General features: G+C 39.9%; 1 protein-coding gene across 1 annotated transcript; it reads right to left on the bottom strand.

The window, feature by feature from the left end:
- Positions 1–5,430: 5,430 nt before the first annotated feature.
- LOC126596735 (uncharacterized) lies at positions 5,431–7,573 on the bottom strand. The gene is made up of 2 exons (XM_050263408.1): positions 7,223–7,573; positions 5,431–5,688 (listed from the first exon to the last, which is right to left on the bottom strand). Exons 1-2 carry the CDS (start codon positions 7,388–7,390, stop codon positions 5,641–5,643), a joined length of 216 nt encoding a protein of 71 aa, XP_050119365.1. The 5' UTR covers positions 7,391–7,573; the 3' UTR covers positions 5,431–5,640.
- Between the last annotated feature and the right edge of the window lie 18,705 nt (positions 7,574–26,278).

The raw sequence follows: 26,278 nt of genomic DNA, 5'->3' as shown, positions 1-26,278 counted from the left end.
CAGAGTAATGGATGTATCGGCACGTGTGCTGTTACGCTTGTCTCCACATGCTTCCTTGTATCCTTCGCACTTGCCCTATCTGTTCCTCAAGCAGATGCGGAATCTTCCCTGGAAACATAAGATGTTGAAGATGAGTGCTCGAGAGCAATGCCAGGTAAGTAATCAGGTAAGGGGTTCCAGGCAGTCAGTTCCTGGCTGGAAGCTTGATTCCAAGTGCTGACTGATTGCTCTCTTTCTCCTTGTCTTGCAGGTAAAAACAAGGCCAAAGGAAAAGACAGGGAAAAAGCATGATATGGGATACTCTTGCTTTTAACCCTGATGATATGAGATATTCTTGCTCTAGTATAGCTTGTTTGCAGAGGTATTATCGGGGGGAAAGAAAGCTGAATATTTCGAAAGGCTTCGTTGGGAATGCCCTCTCAGATATGATGAAGGGTTGAGCATTTTTGCAGTTCTGCCTGTCCGTTGGGGATGGAGGTCGACATATATAGGAGTCTCCCTAACAACAAGTAGTAATGCTATTCCTTTACCCTGCTTGGTCATAGCACGGTAGTGGGAGCTGTCAGTTTCACATGTTTTAACTCTGTCAGAGCACTTTGAAAAAGTGGTCTGTGGTATCTGGCTCTCGAGATTCGGAGAATGATGCCTCTTCGATTTTTGAGAAAGCAATCATGCTGGGGGTCTGGCTCTCGAGATTCGGAGAGCAGTGTCTCTTCGATTTTTGAGGAAGTAATCATGTTGGGAGTCTGGCTCTCGAGATTCGGAGGGCGGTGCCTCTTCGATTTTGGAGCAAGCAATCTTGTTAGGAGTGTTGTCTCGAATGTGAGTAAAGGTTGGGCATGTTTGCTAGTCTACTTTGCCACGAAGCACAAAGGTTGACACACAGGGACTTTCCAATTATCCAGCAATGGTACTGTTCCTTTACCCTCTCTTCGATTTTGAGAAAGTAGTCATGTTGGGAGTCTGGCTCTCGAGATTCGGAGGACGGTGCCTCTTCGATTTTGGAGCAAGCAATCTTGTTGGGAGTGTTTTCTCGAATGTGAGTAAAGGTTGGGCATGTTTGCTAGTCTACCTTGCCACGAAGCACAGAGGTTGACACACAGGGACTTTCCAATTATCCAGTAGTGGTACTGTTCCTTTACCCTTGTGGGTAATAATATGGTAGCTAGACCTTCAAAATTTATGTGTCTAAACTTTGTTAGTGCTGTTTCTTTGCTATTCTTTTACCTTTCTTGGTCAGAGCGATGTAGTGGGAGCTGCAAGCTCCACGTGCTCAACTTTGGCAGAGAACTTTGGCAAAGTTATCTGTGGTACCCATGAGCTATTGTTGCGTGTGGGAAGTGGGTAATTGAACAGTAAGATTCATGTGCTTTCTACTTCACCAGAAGTCTTCGACAGAATGCCCATAATTTCTGCAAAGCTGAGTGTGCGTGTGACAGGTGCTGACAAGGCTAGAAAAGTAGGTGCCTCTTCGATTTCTGAGATCGGCCCTCGTGGTCTCTGAGCAGCCCAGCTTTTGAGAAAGCGAGCGCCTCTTCGATTGATTCGGGGAACGATGCCTCATCGATTTTTGAGAAAGCAATCATGCTGGGGGTCTGGCTCTCGAAGATTCGGGGAGCAGTGTCTCTTCGATTTTTGAGAAAGTAATCATGTTGGGAGTCTGGCTCTCGAGATTCGGAGGGCGGTGCCTCTTCGATTTTGGAGCAAGCAATCTTGTTGGGAGTGTTTTCTCGAATGTGAGTAAAGGTTGGGCATGTTTGCTAGTCTACCTTGCCACGAAGCACAGAGGTTGACACACAGGGACTTTCCAATTATCCAGCAATGGTACTGTTCCTTTACCCTCTCTTCGATTTTTAATAAAGTAGTCATGTTGGGAGTCTGGCTCTCGAGATTCGGAGGACGGTGCCTCTTCGATTTTGGAGCAAGCAATCTTATTGGGAGTGTTTTCTCGAATGTGAGTAAGGTTGGGCATGTTTGCTAGTCTACCTTGCCACGAAGCACAGAGGTTGACACACAGGGACTTTCCAATTATCCAGCAGTGGTACTGTTCCTTTACCCTTGTGGGTAATAATATGGTAGCTAGACCTTCAAAATTTATGGGTCTAAACTTTGTTAGTGCTGTTTCTTTGCTATTCTTTTACCCTTCTTGGTCAGAGCGATGTAGTGGGAGCTGCAAGCTTCACGTGCTCAACTTTGGCAGAGAACTTTGGCAAAGTTATCTGTGGTACCCATGAGCTATTGTTGCGTGTGGGAAGTGGGTGATTGAACAGTAAGATTCATGTGTTTTCTACTTCCCCAGAAGTCTTCGACAGAATGCCCATAATTTCCGCAAAGCTGAGTGTGCGTGTGACAGGTGCTGACAAGGCTGGAAAAGTAGGTGCCTCTTCGATTTTTGAGATCGGCCCTCGTGGTCTCTGGGGAGCCCAGCTTTTGAGAAAGCGAGCGCCTCTTCGATTTCTAAGATCGGCCTTCGTGGTCTTTGAGCAGCCCAACTTTTGAGAAAGCAAACGCCTCTTCGATTTCTGAGATCAACCCTCGTGATCTCTAAGCAGCCTAGCTTTTGAGAAAGCAAACGCCTCTTCGATTTCTGAGCAGGCGCCTCTTCGATTTCTGAAGCTCCGTCGAGTGCAGATTTTTATAGGGGCTGGCATTAAGTTCCAAAGCACACTTGAATCTCCACCCGTAGAAGCTTCATTCTTGCACTTCTAAGATCTTGATTTGTCCGACCTCTTCTCTCTTCAACACCTTTGAAAATGTCTGGTCCCTCCGACCGTCGTTTTGACTTGAACCTTGTTGAAGAGGCAGCCCCGCCTTCTCCAGACAACATATGGCGCCCATCCTTCGTCTCCCCTACTGGTCCTCTTACCGTTGGGGATTCCGTGATGAAGAATGATATAACCGCTGCGGTGGTGGCCAGGAACCTTCTCACTCCCAAAGATAACAGACTACTTTCCAAACGGTCTGATGAGTTAGCTGTTAAGGATTCGCTGGCTCTCAGTGTTCAGTGTGCAGGTTCTGTGTCTAATATGGCCCAACGCCTATTTGCTCGAACCCGCCAAGTTGAATCATTGGCGACTGAAGTGATGAGTCTCAAACAGGAGATTAGAGGGCTCAAGCATGAGAATAAACAGTTGCACCGGCTCGCACATGACTATGCTACAAACATGAAGAGGAAGCTTGACCAGATGAAGGAAACTGATGGTCAGGTTTTACTTGATCATCAGAGATTTGTGGGTTTGTTCCAAAGGCATTTATTGTCTTCGTCTTCTGGGGCTGTACCGCGTAATGAAGCTCCAAATGATCAACCTCTGATGCCTCATCCTTCTAGGGTTCTGTCCAGTACTGAGGCTCCAAATGATCCCCCTCCGGTGCCTTCTCTTTCTGGGGCTTTACCGACTGCTGAGACTTCTCCTAAGCAACCTTTGTGAAGGCTCCCTCTTGTTTGTTTATTTTGACTCATGTATATGTACATATTTGTAGCTTATCGGGGATATCAATAAATAAGCTTTCCTTCATTTCAACGTATTGTGTTAAATACACCAAAGCCTTCTTCGCTAAGTTCTTTGAATTTTCTTTTGTTGAAGCTTGTATGTTGAAGCTTTCTGAGTGGAGCATGTAGGTTGGGGTAGTGTTCCCTTAATTTCCCGAGTGAGGAAAACTTCTCGGTTGGAGACTTGGAGAATCCAAGTCACTGAGTGGGATCGGCTATATGAATCTTAGAACGCCATTGTGCTCGATCCTGTGTCATGTCCTTCGTTAGATCCAAGTACTCTAAGTCTTTTCTTAGAGTCTCTTCCAAAGTTTTCCTAGGTCTTCCTCTACCCTTTCGGCCCTGAACCTCTGTACCATAGTCGCATCTTCTAATCGGAGCGTCAGTAGGCCTTCTTTGCACATGTCCAAACCATCGTAACCGATTTTCTCTCATCTTTCCTTCAATTTCGGCTACTCCTACTTTACCCCGGATATCCTCATTCCTAATCTTATCCTTTCTCGTGTGCCCACACATCCAACGAAGCATCCTCATCTCCGCTACACCCATTTTGTGTACGTGTTGATGTTTCACCGCCCAACATTCTGTGCCATACAGCATCACCGGCCTTATTGCTGTCCTATAAAATTTTCCCTTGAGCTTCAGTGGCATACGGCGGTCACACAACACGCCGGATGCACTCTTCCACTTCATCCATCCAGCTTGTATTCTATGGTTGAGATCTCCATCTAATTCTCCGTTCTTTTGAAAGATAGATCCTAGGTAACGAAAACGGTCGCTCTTTGATATTTCTTGATCTCCGATCCTCACCCCTAACTCGTTTTGGCCTCCATTTGCACTGAACTTGCACTCCATATATTCTGTCTTTGATCGGCTTAGGCGAAGACCTTTAGATTCCAACACTTCTCTCCAAAGGTTAAGCTTTGCATTTACCCCTTCCTGAGTTTCATCTATCAACACTATATCGTCTGCGAAAAGCATACACCAAGGAATATCATCTTGAATATGTCCTGTTAACTCATCCATTACCAACGCAAAAAGGTAAGGACTTAAGGATGAGCCTTGATGTAATCCTACAGTTATGGGAAAGCTTTCGGTTTGTCCTTCATGAGTTCTTACGGCAGTCTTTGCTCCTTCATACATATCCTTTATAGCTTGGATATATGCTACTCGTACTCCTTTCTTCTCTAAAATCCTCCAAAGAATGTCTCTTGGGACCCTATCATACGCTTTTTCCAAATCTATAAAGACCATGTGTAAATCCTTTTTCCCATCTCTATATCTTTCCATCAATCTTCGTAAGAGATAGATTGCCTCCATGGTTGAGCGCCCTGGCATGAACCCGAATTGGTTGTCCGAAACCCGTGTCTCTTGCCTCAATCTATGCTCAATGACTCTCTCCCAGAGCTTCATTGTATGACTCATTAGCTTAATACCCCTATAGTTCATGCAATTTTGTACGTCGCCCTTATTCTTGTAGATAGGCACCAAAGTGCTCGTTCGCCACTCATTTGGCATCTTCTTCGTTTTCAAAATCCTATTGAAAAGGTCAGTGAGCCATGTTATACATTAAATATATATTAATTATATATTAATTACCAATTAATTATTACACCCCAAAGCCCAACCCCAAGGGTGAGCCCAATTTTAGTCTCCAGACCTATTACTCCAATCACTTTCTTTAAAGGACAAAACCTTATAAAGTGATAAAATCTTTTGGGAATGGCCAATGTGGGACAAAGAAATTTCTACTCAAACTACTCAAATTTCCAATAATACCCCACATTTGAGTTGAAATTTCATTCAAACTCCAACAAAATGTATATACTTCGACGTGACAGGGTGTCAATCCAATGGCTATGCCTCCGTTTCTCAAGGAACATGATCACATCTCTTATTCAGATAAACCGAATAAATGAGAGGAAACGAACTGGAGGAAATATTACAAACGGCAGAAGTTTACCATTGATTGTGCAGCATTCTTAAGAGACAAATACAATCCAAACGCAATGCATACCTCTTAACATTACGTTCCATAGATCAACAAAGAAAAGGAAACACTTCCCTCTACCAGGAGAGGGATACTTGCGGTTCAGTAGGGAACATTCTATGACTAGTCCCACAATTATTGTCAAACATTCTCTGATTACTCATAGAAACTTCCTGTATGGTCTGCCTGCATCCTCATCTTGCATGTGCTGTCATCAGAGAATACTCAAATGTTAGCTAATCAATTGAAAGCAAAGACTGGAATGTCGAAATTGTTTCTGCGGTGATAGTGTGGGAACTCACTCGAACAAGTAATCAACCAAACAGATAGAGATGCATTATAAATGTTTAACCAACCATAGCAACCATGCAAAATACTAGGGATAAATATACTGACTAGTAAGTAATCAAAGTTTTTGTAGTAGTATAAAAGAACAAGGGTAAGAGTACTTGATTCTTAATATTAAACCTATCTTTCAAAACAATAAGCCCTTCAATATTACTATTAACTTTCAGTATCTGAAGTTTTTGAAAAATCCGACTACTTTGAAGCCTTTACCCTTACAAGTGTTCATCTCTGAAATAAGTACAACTGAAAACTGTGAACATGGAAATACAGAAGTGTCCAACAATGAATATACAGTGAGATATAGTATGCAACAAGAATATAAATCACTAGGCTGGGGGAGGAAACGAAATTGGACAAAGGACAGGACTTTACAACAAAAATGATATCCGGTAATTTGGCAACTGATTGCCGACGAACAAGTTCAAACAATGAAAAAATAACAGAAATGCATTTCATGACACCACTGATGCAGAAGGACAACTTGCTTCGCAAGAGCTTCCATACCGCGACCATACCTTCTAATATACAGCAGCAACAAACAAGAAAAAGAAAAACGATGCAAAACAAGAATCAAATAGAAAACTAACTTAAAACCTATAAACTTCATCTCCCCTTCCCCCCTAAAAGAAAAAAGTTATAAGGAAGAAGAAGATTTCAGGCTGGTAACATTAGATTTGATTAAGGCCCGTAAACCCTTGTTCCTACAAAAAGATTTCCGCTCACAGCGACACCTCTTCTACTATCTATGTTAATCATTTACAAAGTCTCAGAGAAATATCACTTTAATTTCTCCAACAGAATTCACAACCCAACAAATGCTCTAAAACCCCCACAGTAATGGAGCTCTCCTAACCGAGGGACATTTCAGACCCATTTTCCCATCTAACCTAGCATTTTCTTACGATTTCAAAGCGAAAGAAAGGCTTCCCAGTCTGCATTTAACTCCTGCAACAGAAGGTTATTCATGCAGAACTCAATTTTATAAAAAAGATGGAATTTGATAAAACCCCTAAAAATGCCAGAGGTTGTTAGCTCAAACACTTCACAAATGATGATTCTACACCAATTTTACGACCCCCAAGCCAGACGAAAAATAAAGAAGAAACACCTGTTCTTTCCCCAAAACACAATTTGGGTCAAAACCCAAATGTTTCAACGTATCATAATTTGAGAAAATTGATATCTTAAAAGTCAAACAATTTCTGAAAATTATAAAATCAAATAGAAAACAGTCTAAACCGAGCTACTGAGGAATCAAAAACCAACATATTTGGAACCCTATTGCGATCGATTAGGCAAAATCCAAACGGATCCACAGGATTAATTCCCAAAATTAAACAAATATATAAATAAACAGAAATAATTGAGAGAGAGAAGGAGAGAGAGGGGGTTACGAAGTCTCTGACAATGCCCTTGTAAACCAAGATAGGGAGGGCGATGCCGAAGATGCCAACGAGGGCGAAGTTGCGGCGAGTCCAGCGGAAGTTGTACTCGAGATTTTCTCTGACGGATCCCCACTCCTCTATGAACTTGTTCTTGTTTGCTTCCATTCCTCCCCCCATTTTCTTCTCCTCGCTGCTCTCTCTCCTCTCTCTCTCCAACACTCTGTCTATCCGCTCTTTATAGAGTTGTATCGAATTTACCTCAGAGCAACTTCACCGTTGCTAACGCCTCAGAGCAGTTCCACCGGACACAAAATTGCCCAGCACCTTGTCCAAAACTCAGCCCAGCAACCTGTCAATCTGCTCCAGCCCGCAAAACAGCCTGGCACCCAGCCCAAGCTAGGCAACAGACCAGCCCATTTCGGACAGACCCAGAGGCTGGCCTATTTGGCTCGTGCGTACAGCATACTCGCGACTGGACGTGAGTAGGAGACAAGGGTGCAGGCGGCGGGGCCCGCTTGTCAGCCCACTTGTGTTCACCCGGATTAGAGCTACCGGCCCTCTTCAGTGCCGTTGGATTTCCAACGGTAAAAAATTTTAAATTTGACTTTTAAAGTGAACAGTCTAATTACAGATCAACGGTCTACATTTTTTTCACAAAAAATAAAAATAAAAATAATAAAAAAAGGCCCAACGGTCAGAATTATGACCTTTGGCCACGTGGCAACATCTTGGCCCTTGAATTTGAATATTTTTCAAATCCAACGGTCCAAATTAATTAACTATATTAAAATTTATTAAAAATTATGAAAAAAATATAGAAAAATTATTAAAAAAATACAATTTTTTTTTTTTTAAATATAGAAAATTTTTAAAAAAGTTAATTTTTTTTCTTTCTATAAATACCTAACACTCATCTTCTACCTCACACCACATTTCAATATTTTCTACACCTTCTTCCAAAGCTTTCATATACTTTTTGTGTGAAAAAAAATACCAAAAAGCTCATCCTTAATTTTTTTGTCCATATAAACCATACATCCCTACATCCATCTTCATCGTTTTCAAATCTTGAGTTTTTTTTACAATGTATTCTTTAAGGAGAGTGCATAAACAATTTGTGGAGCAACAGAAAAAATTGTTGGCACAATAAGAAGAATTGATCAATCTCGAGGAAGGTGGAGGTGGAGATGAGGCTTTCGCAATGGAGGAGGACTCAGATGATGACCATAGAAGGCAGAGGGCATCACATTCCTGCCATGTCATGGAAGCTGTAGGTCAGATAGCCAAACCCAGACGTGCTGCAAACTTCGATAGAAAAAGGGAAAAACGAGGTAAAGATCTTTTGGAAGATTATTTTATTCCCAACAGCGTATTCCTTAATCATGTTTTTAGACGTCGTTTTAGAATGCAATGAAGTTTGTTCAACAAAATCATGAGTGCTATTTGCAACCATGATCCATATTTGATGAGTCTAATGTAATTTCATTTTAGTGTGTTTTTTTTATTTTAGTTTATTTGATGAGTTTATGTAATTTTATTTTAGTGTATTTTTTTAAGTTTATTTGATGAGTATGTAATTTTATTTTAGTGTTTTTTTTTTAAGTTTATTTGAAATTTTATCCAAAATTGGTTAAAAATCTTATCTGAAAATAAAACTATTTTTTTATATATTCTTTTTAAAAAAAAATATAAAATATTTTAAATGGGCTGGGTGCCAGCACATTTTGTAGGGATGAAGATTGTTTGTGCCAGCGCATTTTTAGACTGGGTGCCAGCGCATTTTTAGACTGGGTGCCAGCGCATTTTTTTAGGGGTGAAGATGCTTTGGCCTATTACTGTTCACTTGAGTGGATAAATGCGCTGGGTGCTGGCACAAAATCTTTAGGGGTGGAATTACTGTCAGGGCTACTATAGGCAATTCCTGACACAACCCAATAACCCGACACGACATGATATGAAATTAACAGTGTTCAGTTCGACACGATAACAAATTGAATCGTTATCGGGTAACTCGATAAGCACCTGTTAAGATAACGGGTTGGTTCGGGTATACACGTGGGTAACACGATAGCAAAATATTAATTTTATAATTTTATAACCCTAAAAAATACTATAATAATTATATATATATATTAATTTAAGTATTAAAAATTGATGACCATTGGATCGGCTTAAATATACATACCATTCAATTTCTTACCCGAAAATCATACTTCTTGACGAGATGAAGAAAATGGTACCTTTGTCGACTGCTAAATCGCCGTGGTTTGGCCGGAAAATGGCTCAAAAGTGGCTAACTCAAGACCACAACCAATTTCGAGCCATTGTCCAGCCAACTCATGGCGATTTAGCCGTCAAAAAAGGTACCATTCTCTTAATCTCGTCAAGAAGTATGATTTTTGTTTTTGAATCACTTGATTTTGTTGAGTATTGAAGAAATTATGAACGTTTAAAGTTTACCCAGTTTTCGGCATCTCCAGCAGCCATTGGGCTTCCAAATAGGTATAATCTTATTCTACATTTTTCTATCTTCATTTTGATATATTAGGGGTCGAATTTGGTTAAGAAACGATTGAGTTACGAAGCTTTAAAAATTGTCCAAACTTTTGGCCAAGAGCTCCGGGACACTTAACAGAGTTTTTAACGGAATGACCAAAATGATGGATGATGGACAATCTCAGGGACCACTTTTATCGATTTGAAATGTTAGGGACCAAAGTGATGAGTTATGCAAATCTCAGGGACTATTTTGGCTATTTAGCCATGAAGGTATAAATAAACTCTAAATGTTAGTGAATCTATCGTTTTGATGGGATACAGATTCTACGAAACTAATTTCAACGATCCAACCATCAAACTTGTTTGTATATGTTTCAAGATCGCATATGCCAAAAAGAGCAACAAAAAAAAACATTCAAAGATCAAGTAACGGGACAAAACTTTTCAACGGTTATCAACGAAAAATCATGATTTAAAAGTTATTTTAACTTCGATTTTGATGATTTTTTACAGCTACACTCCTTGACCCTATATGAATACAATGAATGTATTCGATCTTCAATTTAAAATATTTACACGAGTGGATACCACAAAAATTTATGTTATACTTAATGAAAGTATGAATAAACTCTTAAATGTTAGTGAATCTATCGTTTTAATGGGATACACATTCTACGAAACTAATTTCAACGATCCAACCGCCAAACTTGTTTGTATATGCTTCAAGATCGCATATGCAAAAAATTGTAAAAAAAAAACATTCAGAGATCAAGTAACGAGACAAAACTTTTCGACGGTTATCAACGAAAAATCACGATTTAACGGTGATTTTAATTCCAATTTTGATGATTTTTTACAACTACACTCCTTGACCCTATACGAATACAATGAATGAACTCGATCTTCAGTTTAAAATATTTACACTAGTGGAAACCACAAAATCTTATGTTATACTTAATGAAAATATGAATAAACTCTTAAAGAGTTGGTGAATCTATTGTTTTGATGGGATACACATTCTACGAAACTAGTTTCAATGATCCAACTGTCAAACTGCAGGGAAATCTATGAGATTCATATGGGATTTCTAGTGACTAGCAAGCATATACAATTCAAAAATTATATACATAAGCAACGGAAGCATGTTATCAAATAATATCAAAGCTATAGTCATGCAAATCCCCTTCAAGATGTATAGGTTTATATATGATGCATCAAAACATTTTAGTGAAGAACAAAGTTTAGGAGTAGTTTTATACCTCTTGATCTAGATCTTAGACCAAGGATGGACCACCTCCAAGACCTTTGCTCCTTGAACTCCTTGAGCCTAGCCTCCTTCCTTGCCTCCTCCACTTTGTTTACAAATGAGTGCTCCTAGGTTTTCTTCAAGTCTCCAAAGTTGAAGACCTCTAAAGATCATCACCCACTAGTGTAGTGAGAAGGATGAAGGAATAACCAAAGGGAGAAAAAGATGATTAGCTAAAATCTCCCTATGGTGGCCGGCCTTTGGTGTTGAAGAGAGAGTTATTTTCCTTTTCTCTTTTGTTGTTTTGAACACCCAAAAACCCTAATGAAAAATATCTCTATAAAGTTCCTTTTATAGAACAAAGAAACCTAGTCAACCACTTGACTTCCTCTCTCTCCCTTTCCCTTTATGTGGCCGGCCTCCTTAGTGTTGTTTGGGCTTTTGGGCTTTTATCATTTCAAGTCATCTTATGCTTGAATAAAAGCCCAATGGGTTTAGGCCCAATGGGCCCAATTAAACCCGAACGTTTCTTTTTTTATGATTTCTTTAGACTTTCTAATTAATCACAACACTTAATTAATCCAATTAATTATTTCCATCATCCATTAATTACTCACTACAATAGTGTATTGGTGAACAATCGTTTTAGGTTCTAATTAGCAAGGCAGTGAGGTGATTGGCACCAATCCAATTGATTATATTTAATCCAATCACTTAGTGAATTAAAACTTACTTTTAATTCACCTTCTTCTTTGACGACTACATTTAATCATCTAGAAGAACTCACAAGCCATGAGGGACATCTAACCATATATCATGGCTACCCAAGCTAATGTAGAAGTTGTTCGGAGAACCTATTCAGTTGGAATTACAATGCAATTCGATCCTTCTCTAAAACAATACTCTCAATCACATCACTAGGGTATGGATATGTTATGTCAAACCCCTAATGTGATTATTCCTTCTTATATGATTCAATTGAGTCGTATAGGAATGCTTTCCTTTATAACGCTCGATACTTCGGCCGAAGATTCCCGAATCATATCTTAGAGTATTCATCCTCTCTTAACGAGGATTAGAGATTCCTTGTTGCGCATTCACTTGCCTTCATGACTAAGTGGCTTAACCCCGACTATGCCGTGGACACCCGCGGATGGAGTGACTTTGACATAATCAAAGATCAAGTACTTAACCACAAGACAACGATGATGCCTCAGGTCAAAGGACTACTTACATTATTCCAACCATTAGAGTCACTTGCTTGACATGTGAGTAGACCTCCATGCAAGTACTCTCGTTCGATTGTGTTCAGTGAACTCATTCCCTTAATGAGCACCTACATACTTGTCTTAGTGTCACTACACGAATGGGATGAGACTTTCCATCCTTCTAATAGAAGCGGACATAGTACATACCGGTCTATGCATTGTCAGTATCCCTTCGACAATCCTATGACCAGGAACCTTTTGGCCATTATGGTTATGTGAAGAAGGTCTCTGTAGTCTAACATCATTAGATTACTTCTTCAATCGATCCATTGTCCATGGATTCACCATTTAGGACATATATCGTTTATAGAGATAGTCCTAAATAGTATCTTCGCCATTTGATGTATAAGAGTCATCTATACATCCATTTATTGTCTTGAAAGGTTTCTTCCAAGGATTGACTTTTAGGGCATATTTCCAACAATCTCCCACTTGCACTAAAGTCAATCACTAGTGTATCTTATACATGCTAGTTGAGAGAGCTTATGCTCGTAGGTTAACTTGGTTATGTATTAATCCTTTTTATTTAAAAGGGATTCACTTATCAAATGTTTCCAAAACATTTGATGATGTCTCTTTCTTGTGTTCAAATACTTTGATGAGACCTTGATTCCATGGCTTGAGCTATCGCCCCATTACGTCGTAGTATCCTACCAACGACCTTATGGTTTGGATTCAATAATTGGTTCTAAAAGAACCCCTTCCATTCAAAACACCTTTTGAAGCAGTTTCTAAAACAATATATCGTCATATATTTCGTTTGTATACTTTATACAAACTTTGCTCCAACCTTGAGACCATTGTAGTACAATACTTACAATACATTCATATGAATAGTACTTCATCCATTATGAAGCTCCATTTGTTAAAATGGGTTATTTTCACTTTGGTTAATAACCTGAGTGAATGCACACTTCCAGAGTCCTACTCTGATGTTCCTTTCTTAAAGGCAATAATACTCTATCAGTTGCTATGGTTTTGATCCTGGGATTTAGTAATATCTTAAAGTGACAACCCATGTGGTTTTTCACTTTTGGATATCCACTCACAAGTCCATACATGTGCCCCTTTTGTGATTTTGTGACACATTCATTATAAGGGTTACGAAAGTGATTTTTCTATCATATAGGAAAATGCTTTCTTAAATCTTCAACGTTTGAGATTTAATTTCCCCAAATAACATCCTTGAGATAGCCTTGCTATATCAATAAGTCATATTTCAAGTCTATACTTCAAAATTGACCGTGTCATGTTTTGTCAATTTTTCGAGTAACATCTATGTTCTATCAAGTCTATCAAATAGACTTTATTCATATCTTGTTGCTCAAATTATGACATCACTCCCACTGGCCTTGTTGTAACTTTGCATTCATTCAAAAACTTAACAATTATATTTTCTTGATTTGAATGCATATTGCTCCTACTAACTTGTCTTGGATCTATTGACAATCATTAAGATCCATTAGCTTATTGATGATGTCTCAACTATTTTGAGACTATTAACAACTTTTGCTAACACAAGTTATTTAAACGAATCATGCACAAAAGAATTCCTTCTCAAGTAATTCCTTTTGAAATGTGTGACTTGCTTTGTCAAGTCTATTCATTTAAATTATATGGTGTCATACACCATACTACAAGTTTTAGTCATACTAAGACCTTTAATGTAGTCATATAAGAATTATCCAAGTCTTTAGTGGAAGCATGGCTCCTACTAATGATATAGAAACTCAACCATTTCTTCCAGGTGGTTGATATAATTCTTTATCGAAACTACATAGAGCATTATAGTTACATAAGATGTTGAATTTGGATTGTTTTGTTGTTAAACTATATGTTGTGACTCATTTTGAAACTATTCCCTTTTGTTTCATCAAATTTGTCCATGGGCTTTGTTATTAGCTTGTTCTCATAAAAGAGAATGATGGACAACTCCCAACATATAACCATTTTATGTTAGGTTGACGAAACCAACATTCAAAGACTATTCTTTAGAATGTTACACAACATAGAATTTTAACGTTTGAAGAGCTTGAGTCCTTTAACAATTAAAATTACAAACTCTTAATAATAGTCAAGTACTATTATTCTTTAGACAACTATAAACCAATCATATTTGAGTTTATATCCATTTTCACACCTCCCACTATTTCTCATGACTTTAATGAGAAATCACTTCATACATTCAAAATGTATAAACGTGGAGTATACGGGTAGAGGACATTGTGTAGTAGCTTTAAAACCTTTCAAGCTCGTTTGTTTCAATCTTCACTAAGTTAATGTCTCGTTATTAAGTGACTAAAGTCTTTAAACATTTTATAGATTTAGACACTTCTTTCTTGGTTTAATCACTAACACAATTGACATTTTAAAACAATTTAAAGAATGCCCAATTAGTTGTTCAAAACTACTAATTGAATCAAGAGTGATCTTGATTATTGTGGTTTAAGTGATAGCCATATAAGAAACGTTTTTCTTATTACTTATATCATTATAATGTGATCTTCCTTTTCTTCAAGAAAGGAATCTCTAGATCTTTGTCAATTCTTATAGAAATCATAGGTAGACAATTGGAACCAAATCTAAAGATTCATTGTATCATTCTATGTCCTACATGTGAGATCTATCCATAATTGATAAGTCTAAAGTTTGGTCATCACATTACAATAAGTGATATAAATCTTGTATCTCAACTAGGATACATCAAGACAATATTCAATTCATAACACTACTTTAAGGAAATAATATATTAGAAGGCATTCATCACATTACATCGATATGATAATTCAAACATTCATAATGTTTAATACAAAATGAATTAGCTCTATACATTTAGAGACTAATTATATACCTTCATGTAGGCACTAATAGTGGTCTTCCATCATATGAAGCCACTTAAAAGGTTCTTAACAAAATAAGAAAGTTTAAAGACTATCTTTAAATGCCTAACTAACTTCCTAAGTAGTAAGCAAAAACATGGTGGCCGAACCCTTCTCCACACTTTTCTTTGCTTGTTCCTCTTCTACTTGGCTCCTCCACCTATATACAATTATACAAGTGATTAGCCCTTTATATCAAATATAAATATTTAGAAGATCTAACAATTAGAATTGAAGATAAGAACATAAACCATACCTTGTGGCTTGTCCTTAAGAGTTGCAAGGTATAACCTGCAATTCCTCTTCCAATGCCCCTCCTTTCCACAGTGGTGGCAAGTCCCCTTGGGCTCATTTGCCTTCTTTTTCCTCACTCCTCCTTGCGGCTTAGGAGTGGGAGACTTCTTCTCCTTCCCTTTGCCTTTGCCTTACGGCTTGGCCTTGGAAGAGGATGGCTTGTTGTAGGCTATTGCAGCAGTCCCTACAACGTTCTCTTTCTTCATAGTCTTCTCGGCAGTTACTAACATGTTAAGTAACTCAGAGAGAGTGCTATCCATCTTATTCATATTGTAGTTCATTACGAACTGCGAGAATGAATCAGAAAGAGAAGCCAATATGAAGTCCTGGGCCAATTCCCCGTCAAGTGGAGTACCTAGGTTCTCCCATTGTTCAATGAGTCCTATCATCTTCAGTACATGTTGATGTACTGGAGCCCCCTTGACCATCTTGGTCTTCACAAGTTCACTGACAGTGCTAAAGCGACGGTTGCGCGTCCCTTCACCATATAACTCCGTAAGATGGAGTATGATGGAAGATGCACTGTCCATGCCCTCATGCTGTCTCTGTAGCTCCTCATTCATGGAAGCCAACAGATAGCACTTGGCTTGTGTATCATCCTCAACGTGCTTGTCATACTTAGCACGTTCATCCTCAGTGGCCTCAGGGCCGATAGGTATGTGAGGTGGAGCCTTATCTAGTACGTAAACAATCTTCTCCAATGTTAGGATAATCTTGACATTACGATACCATGATGGGAAATTGTGCCCCTCTAGGCAATGTTTGTCGAGTATTTTCGCGAGTGTGCTTCCAACCATATCTAAATACATAACAAAAAAAATAATTAGTTTGATTGTTGATTAAGTCAAACGATTCGGGTCTTTAAACCGAATGACACCACCCACCATTTTTGGCAAATTCCATATCCCTCAAGATGGAATCCGGAAGATTTCAAAGAAAGCTCCTAGCGGGTTATGGGAGGCTCACTATTACCAAGCCCACCTCACGATGATACGATGTCGGCTAGCAAAAATAATAATGAGAGGGTACAAGTACCCATTCACAACAACCTCTTGTGATTACCCATCTTTTTGGCCTCTAGAAAACAATGCCTCACGATGATACGATGTTGGCACCATTTCTCTTAGTTAAGTTCTTTCCCACCATGCCGGTTTAGATAGGGGTTCAAGTATGACCTCACGATGATACGATGTTGGCCACACTCGTTGCCTACCTTAACCTCATCAAATGTTTTAAATAAACTCCTCCTGAGTATAAGCATGCACTTTGCACTCCCCTATGATAGGGTGAAGGCGGTGTACAAGTCATAAACGATTAGAGCCTACCACGGTGGAAGGCCACGAAAAAGTGTTCAAAGCACTCTACGCTTTCAACTTAATATTGTATGTTGGTTGAGGGATTTTAAGGTCTCATCAATTTTATTTATTTAATCACATTCAAATAAATTGTCCTATTATAACTATTAGTCCAAAGTTAATGAAATTAGTAGCATATGATATCCCCACTATTTGTTTTGAGAAAAACAAATCAATATCAAAAACGAATTTTTCAAATATTGGAAGTAACTACTACTACTTATGGTTTTTGCATTCTTTTGAATTTGGACTTTATAGTTATCTTAGGCTCTTGGATGACCATGGACTTATTAGGTTATTGCAACAACAAGCCAACATTGTTGAATAAGAACTCGGGGAGGTTGTGTCAATTTAATTACGTGCTTTTCAATCCAATTAAAACATTTTCATTGAGCCATTAGAAATGAAAGACAATCATTCATTGCTAATTAGGGTGTTGGACCCATTTAATCTTTAATCTCATGTCAAAAACCCTCTTTTAGTTATGTCTCCCTACCAATAGTTAAAGAAACTCTAGTCTAACACTAGAGGGAATCAACTAACTAAAAGAGATTAAGAAGTAATAAGAATTACAAACCGATTTGTACAAATTCCTACAAATTACACATACTAAGAGGGAGAGATAGATTAATGTCCAAGGTGACAAGGTCCAATTGAAACAGTAATTAAAACACATTCCCAAGGTTCAAACAATTTGAGTTTAGCGCCTTATCTCATAGCTCAATTATCGTTTAAGGCATAAGTCCATAGTCACCCATTTTTCTAACTACTTAATCACATTAAATAATCAATGGGAATGCAACATAAACAATTAGATTTAGTGCAAATGGGCATAATAGTATTATGAGTTTAAACAACTAACAAAATTAAAATAAAATATTTTAACTTTCTAGTTAGTAGGGGCCTAAATGCAAATATAAAAAAGTTAGGGGTCAAACCGTAAATACTCAAAAGTAAAAAATATCTTTTTCCAAATTACAAAAAACCCCACAAGTGGGTAATCCACTAGGGGAGGCCGGCCACATTAAGGGGAGGATGTGAAGTCTCACCCATATTGCATTAAACCAAGTTAAAGTAGAAAAATTAAATTTTGCTTGTCACTTGGTTTTGGCTTTAAAGACTTTAGTGAAAAGGGGTGATGGAAATCTCCTAGTCAAGTCTAGGATTTTAATAAATTTTTGAGATGGCTATGGATGGTATGTACATCATCCAAAACCACAAAACAATGCATGAAAACCAAATAAAACCATTTTCACCAAAACCAAACCATGAACACCAAGAACAAAACCATGAACACATTTTCAAGATTTGTATATTCTTGGTGATTTTTCAAATCCAAAACAAAAGTGACAAGAACTCTACTTTCTAGCTTTAAAGTGTGTGTGTCTGATTCAAAATAAAAACACAAACACATAGCCAAAATCCCCTTTTTGCCGTGCCCTCCCAATGACTCAAAACCCCAAAATTTGTTCTAAACTCATTCTTCATTCATGCATACAAAACACTTTTTGCATACATATCTTTCTCAACTATGGATTCACATTTTTTAACTATTGAAAAACAAAAGATAAACATACTTTGAATGAAGCAATAACATGTCATACATAAAATTAAAACCCATATGCATAAAATCCAAAAGGACACATCAAATATAAACCTTTGGCTCTGATACCACTTGCAGGGAAATCTATGAGATTCATATGAGATTTCTAGTAACTAGCAAGCATATACAATTCAAAAATTATATACATAAGCAACGGAAGCATGTTATCAAATAATATCAAAGCTATAGTCATGCAAATCCCCTTCAAGATGTATAGGTTTATATATGATGCATCAAAACATTTTAGTGAAGAACAAAGTTTAGGAGTAGTTTTATACCTCTTGATCTAGATCTTAGACCAAGGATGGACCACCTCCAAGACCTTTGCTCCTTGAACTCCTTGAGCCTAGCCTCCTTCTTTGCCTCCTCCACTTTGTTTACAAATGAGTGCTCCTAGGTTCTCTTCAAGTCTTCAAAGTTGAAGACCTCTAAAGATCCTCACCCACTAGTGTAGTGAGAAGGATGAAGGAATAACCAAAGGGAGAAAAAGATGATTAGCTAAAATCTCCCTATGGTGGCCGGCCTTTGGTGTTGAAGAGAGTTATTTTCCTTTTCTCTTTTGTTGTTTTGAACACCCAAAAACCCTAATGAAAAATATCTCTATAAAGTTCCTTTTATAGAACAAAGAAACCTAGTCAACCACTTGACTTCCTCTCTCTCCCTTTCCCTTTATGTGGCCGGCCTCTTTAGTGTTGTTTGGGCTTTTGGGCTTTTATCATTTCAAGTCATCTTATGCTTGAATAAAAGCCCAATGGGTTTAGGCCCAATGGGCCCAATTAAACCCGAACGTTTTTTTTTTATGATTTCTTTAGACTTTCTAATTAATCACAACACTTAATTAATCCAATTAATTATTTCCATCATCCATTAATTACTCACTACAATAGTGTATTGGTGAACAATCGTTTTAGGTTCTAATTAGCAAGGCAGTGAGGTGATTGGCACCAATCCAATTGATTATATTTAATCCAATCACTTAGTGAATTAAAACTTACTTTTAATTCACCTTCTTCTTTGACGACTACATTTAATCATCTAGAAGAACTCACAAGCCATGAGGGACATCTAACCATATATCATGGCTACCCAAGCTAATGTAGAAGTTGTTCGGAGAACCTATTTAGTTGGAATTACAATGCAATTCGATCCTTCTCTAAAACAAAACTCTCAATCACATCACTAGGGTATGGATATGTTATGTCAAACCCCTAATGTGATTATTCCTTCTTATATGATTCAATTGAGTCGTATAGGAACGCTTTCCTTTATAACGCTCGATACTTCGGCCGAAGATTCCCGAATCATATCTTAGAGTATTCATCCTCTCTTAACGAGGATTAGAGATTCCTTGTTGCGCATTCACTTGCCTTCATGACTAAGTGGCTTAACCCCGACTATGCCGTGGACACCCGCGGATGGAGTGACTTTGACATAATCAAAGATCAAGTACTTAACCACAAGACAACGATGATGCCTCAGGTCAAAGGACTACTTACATTATTCCAACCATTAGAGTCACTTGCTTGACATGTGAGTAGACCTCCATGCAAGTACTCTCGTTCGATTGTGTTCAGTGAACTCATTCCCTTAATGAGCACCTACATACTTGTCTTAGTGTCACTACACAAATGGGATGAGACTTTCCATCATTCTAATAGAAGTGGACATAGTACATACCGGTCTATGCATTGTCAGTATCCCTCCGACAATCCTATGACCAGGAACCTTTTGGACATTATGGTTATGTGAAGAAGGTCTCTGTAGTCTAACATCATTAGATTACTTCTTCAATCGATCCATTGTCCATGGATTCACCATTTAGGACATATATCGTTTATAGAGATAGTCCTAAATAGTATCTTCGCCATTTGATGTATAAGAGTCATCTATACATCCATTTATTGTCCTGAAAGGTTTCTTCCAAAGATTGACTTTCAGGGCATATTTCCAACACAAACATGTTTGTATATACTTCGTGATTGCATACGCCAAAAATTGCAAAAAACAAACATTCAAAGATCAAGTAACGGGGCAAAACTTTTTGACGATCATCAACGAAAATTCACGATTTAACAGATATTTTAACTCCGATTTTGATGATTTTTTTACAGCTACACTCCTTGATTGTAGACATCGAAATTTCGGTAAATAAATGTTGACCGATAAATAAAAAATTCAACGTTCTTGTGTCACATAAATTTTACATGTAGCGTGTGACTCAACGAAAAAATTGAAAAGAGTCGGAAAAGTCATCAAACAGGACACGTGTCAACACCTGGCAGAAACGACTTATTTCACCTGGAATATTATATTCAAAATTAGGCCTTGGAAATTTCTATAAATAGAAGGCTAATTCATTCATTTAGGGGGACAAAATCATAACCAATTCACATTACACCAAAACCCTGAAGCTCTGAAACTCTAAAGCTTCCAAGCAAATCCCGAAGGATCAAGACAGCTCTCTTCATTCTTCGTCAACTCAACCTTAAAGATCAAGCCCCAACGGCCCTTCGAAGGAACTTCAACCAATTCAAGATCAAGCCCCGACGTCCCTTGAAGAAAGTGTTCATCGTTCATCATCTGTTCATCCTAAGATCAAGCCCCAACGGCCCTTTGGATCAACAACATCAACAAATTGACCACCGTTCTTCAAGATAAAGCCCAAAAGCCTTTGAAGATCCATTCATCAACTATTCATCAAGATCAAGCCCAAAAGCCTTGAAGATCCGTTCATCCAACCGTCCTTCAAGATCAAGCCCAAAAGCCCTTGAAGATCCGTTCATCACTGTTCTTCAAGATCAAGCCCAAAAGCCCTTGAAGATCCGTTCATCACCCTTCAAGATTAAGCCCAAAAAGCCCTTGAAGATCCGTTCATCACCCTTCAAGATCAAGCCTAAAAGCCCTTGAAGATCCATTCATCACCGTCATTCAAGATCAAGCCTCAACGGCCCTTGAAGAAACTTTCAACCGTTCATCCAAGATCAAGCCTCGATGGCCCCTGGATCAATCGCACATCCACAAATACACACCTTACGGAGATCGAATCAGAGGATCAAATTTGAGAGAGATTGTAACACAAAATCATCAAATACAAATATTATTTTGTACATGTTGTTCTTGTCTCGTTTGTTTCAAGAAAATTTCGTGTTTACAAATTTGGCACGCCCAGTGGGACAATCTCTACCTCTCATCTCTTTGTCCGCTCAAGGAATCCAAACACACCTCAAAGTCAATGGCATCAAGCAAGGGACAAGTCGTTCTCGCAACCACCAAGGGAAGGCTCCTGAGCACTTCTGCCGCGAACGGACAATCCATTGGTGCCACAACCGCTCCTCAACATGCCACTTCAAAGTTAGTGCTGCTAAAGGAGTAAGAGGAGCATCAAAGGCGTGAGTCTGTCATCAACCTGACCTTGCTGGGGGCACCGAAGCATGCTGCTGAGGCACAGAAGATGACATCCCAAAGCAGCCAACGACGTTCTTCGTCAGCATCCTGGATGTCTAAAGGAAAGTCACGTCTATTGGTTGCACAAGTCATGACCATCGGCGTTACCTCCATTGAAGAACAACTGGCTCAAATGAATGAAGCGATCGCAAGGCTAACTCGGATTGTGGAAGAAAAAGACTTGCAAATCGCTGCACTCATCAGTCGACTGAAGCTGCAGGACGGCGAGAACCCCGACCCAGAGGATGATCCACTAAAGAAAGGAGCTGGCGAAGAAGAGGAGCCTCTAGTGAAGAAAATCGATGTGAAGCCGGAGCCAGACCAAGCAGCGGCACTCATGGGGTCTCTTTCTATCCAGCAGCTACAAGAGATGATCACCAACACCATCAAGGCGCAGTACGAAGGGAGCTCACATACCTTATTGTTTTACTCAAAGCCATACTCCAAGAAGATTGATGCCCTGAAGATGCCAAAGGGTTATCAACCACCAAAGTTCATGCAGTTTGATGGAAAAGGAAACCCAAAGCAGCACGTTGCACATTTCGTCGAAACTTGTAACAATGCGGGGACGGAGGGAGACTACCTCGCCAAGCAGTTTGTGCGTTCACTGAAAGGAAACGCATTTGAGTGGTACACGGACCTAGAGCCTGAGTCCATCAACAATTGAGAGCAATTAGAAAGAGAATTCCTTAACTGCTTCTACAATACCCGTCGCACTGTAAGCATGCTGGAGCTGACAAGTACGAAGCAATGGAAAAATGAGCCAGTCGTGGACTACATCAACCGATGGCGCACTCTAAGTCTTGACTACAAAGACAGACTTTCGGAGACCTCATCGATCGAGATGTGTGTTCAAGGCATGCAATGGGGATTACACTACATCATTCAAGGTATCAAACCATGGACCTTTGAAGAGTTAGCCACCTGCGCCCATGACATGGAGTTGAGCATCGCCCATCATGGGAAGAAAGAACCGATCGTCGACTACAAAAGCGACAAAGTTCTTGGGACAAAGGTGGAGAAGGCTGCGTGGAAATCCACCAAGGAAGCAATGACGGTCAACACAGCTCCCGTCAAAGTCTCTACACGAGGCAAGGCGATTCAAACCAAAGATTTTCATGATCAAGAGATGCGTAGACGTACTTTGAATGAGCTTGAAGAGAAGACTTATCCATTCCCCGACTCTGATGTGGCTGCCATGTTAGAAGACTTGTTGGAAAAGAAGGTGATCGGTTTGCCTGAGTGTAGACGGCCAGAAGAGATGAATCGTACCGATAGTCCAAGGTACTGTAAATTGCACCGTTTCATCAGTCATCCAACGGAAAAGTGCTTCGTACTGAAAGATCTCATCCTGAAGCTAGCACAACAAGGGAAAATCAAGCTTGACCTTGAAGACACGGTTGCGGCACACACTACTACTATCGTGTTTGGATCACTCAATCCTGTGCATCTCCGAAGCATGCATGACCATTCCCGTCAATGTTCAAGTCACACGGCACCTCCTACACAACCATCACCGGGGGCAAGCAACCAAGATGCATCTACTGGTGATAAGGAATGGTGGACATCGGCGACCTACAAAAAAACGAGGAAGCCAATACCACAAGCCACAAGGCCAAAAGATGAGCCTAAACCCGCCCCTCAAACTTCAGTATTCGACAAGCTGAATCATTCAAAACCTAGAATTTCAGCACTTGATCGCATCAGTGGTCGAGACCGAACTTCCGTCTTCAAAAAACTTAAGACGCTAACACCGCAAAGATCTGTCTTTGAAAGGTTATCAAAACCTAAGAAACAAAGCGGCACAACTAGATATCCTCCGCAACGGTCAGCTTTGGACAGACTTGAAGAAACTAAGAAGCCTTATAGAAACATGAAGACAACGCTAAAAGAAGAAAAACTCGACAGTCTAGCAGGAAAGGACGATGTTCAAAGCTTAATTCCTTCAAAGATGAAGCGCCAAGCAACTTTGGAGGTCAACACAAAAGGACCACTGAAGGTAAGAAGGCGCACCATCATCTACACCGGCCAATCTTTATGCCAACAAACCCAAGAGGACAACACTGAAAAGGAGGCCCAAGAAGACAAAGAAGACGAAATCCTGGAAGAAGACGTCACTTCCGGCTCTGTCAACTTAAAATCTTCATCTCAATCGCTGGGAGCATGCTCCAAAACCATGTCAGTCAAGCCGAGTGAAGTTGAAGGATGGACTCATGTCACTCCGAAGAAATTGCACAAGAATCATATGTCTTCTCCACAAGTGCACCAATCAGAAATAAGGCAAAGCAGCTTTCGCCAATCTCCAAAGCGATGTGAAAGTGTTGAAGATGAGGAAATTTCGACACAAAGATCAACCATGTGCGATCTCTTCTTCCTCAGAAAATTATTCAGCTACTCGGTCAAGGCTCCTTGCTATAAAGATTACGAGGAACGCCTCTTCAGGCAGCAACCATCTCTTCCACAAGGTCACCAATGGGAAAGGGGGCAAAACAGCTCCTGTCAATCCCCAGAACAATGTGAAAGTGTTGGAGATAATGAAACTTTGACACGAAGATCATCCATCCCCATCATGATGTGTGACATCTTCTCAGAAGACTTCTTCAACTACTCAGTCAAGGCTCCTTGCTATGAAGATTGCGAGGAACGACTCTCTCGGATCGCTTGACGAACCAACAACACTTCTCGCCTGCATGAGTTAAAACTGAAAACGGCACAAAAAGAAAATACCAAAAATATGTATGTATTCGAACTACGTTTTGACTTGATCTCTTTCTTTGGAAGGGTACATAGGCAGCTTGATCATTCAACTTCGAGTTCAGTCACATCAAAATAAAAAAATAAGTGTTTTATTAAATAGAGTCAATTTTATTACAAAAAAATGAATACATATGTTATTATGTATTTACAAAAAAAAAAAGAAAAAAAAAAGAAAAGGAATATACAAGTATTATATATATATATATATATATATATATGTGTATAAATATGTGTATACATAACTCAAAAGCCGCGCCCTCGTCAGCGACCCATCCCTATTTCTCCTCGGCCCACAGTGCGGTCCAGCAGCTCACACTCTCCCATTTCCTCACGAGCCACGCCTCGAAGTCAAGTCCCCAAAAGCTGCACCAGGTTCGGCTTCTTCTTCCTCTTCCTCTTCGAGTACCGAGGTGCCAAACTTCTAATCATGGAGCAGTTCCTAAAGACCGCCGCCTCCATCGTCTCTTTCAAAGTTGACTCCGACGTCGTCTTGCTCGACGATCGCTATTTTCTCTAGACTGATGCTGAAATCGGCGACCACGGAAAACTCCATGTCAAGGTCCGGAAGTCCAACGCATCAAGGCGGTCGCTCTCTGCAATGACACCTCGACCGTCGAACCTCACCGGGGCTGAGATTTACAGCCTGAGCTCTTCCCGAAACCCGACGCCGAGAAGCTCCAATTTCAACCCCTTCGATTTTTACTCCATGATGGGAGTCCAAGGGTTCAACACCCGGCACTCCAATTTCAGACCCGCTGACTTGTATTCGGTTCAGTCCTCCTGCGGTCCGACTCCCCAACCTCATCCCCAACCAAACACAGCACCCTCTTCAGAGATGCAATGGAGAAGAATGCCCAATTTGGCATTATCCTGGTCTTTCTGCTTATCCGGATGCCATTTCAAGGTGAGGCGGATGTAGTTTGTCACCATCTGCATGACTGCACCACCACTGCTTCACTCTGGTAGCTCTTCGCGACAGTAAACGAATCGCTATAGCGACTCGCCGGCCCGGTAAGAATTTCTGACACATTGAGCTTTTTGATGTCAAACCCAAGACGTTTCAGCCGATGTTAGAGATCCTGAACTCGAATTTCCACTAAACCCCACGTGCTGCACATGGTGCGCACACTCGGAACAAGTTGGCCTTCACATACCTGTCGCTGTATCCACTCCCTACTAAAAGTGTATACCATATCAGTAAGACTGATCAAGGTCGGAGCAAACGGTTACAGTGGCAAACAATTTGGTGATACAACCAAAACCAAGATCTGTGTCGGAGGATTGTCGTGGGAGACTCGAGTCGACACCATAAGATGCTATTTCAAGTAGTTCAGAGATCCTAGAGGCCGTTGTCATCACCGACAAGTTCACAGCAAGATTAAAAGGCTATGGTTTTTCCCTTCAAACATCCACTCTCCAGCCCGCTCCGCTCGACCCTATTCGGAAACAGACCCCCTATTTCCCCAATGTTGCTACCTGAGCAGCCAACTCCTCCAGGTGAATCTCATTCATATCCGCAAGCCCATGGATTCGTCCACCAACGTGAAGAAATAGCACCAGCAGCAGCATCAAACTGAAGAAGAACACAAACAGCCAGCTAAGGGTGACAGGGATTTGCTGAGGATCTTCTCTCGGTCAGAGCTCCGCAAAGCCTTTAAAAAAAATGGTGGAGCTGCTCTCGTCGTGCCCTCGTCCACTTCAAGGCCGAGACTTCCTGCAT

This window comes from Malus sylvestris, chromosome 13 (genome assembly GCF_916048215.2).
Source record: "Malus sylvestris chromosome 13, drMalSylv7.2, whole genome shotgun sequence".
Classification (NCBI taxonomy): Eukaryota; Viridiplantae; Streptophyta; class Magnoliopsida; order Rosales; family Rosaceae; genus Malus; species Malus sylvestris.
The sequence above is the reverse complement of the archived record's forward strand: the minus strand, read 5'-3'. Positions and strand labels throughout refer to the sequence as shown.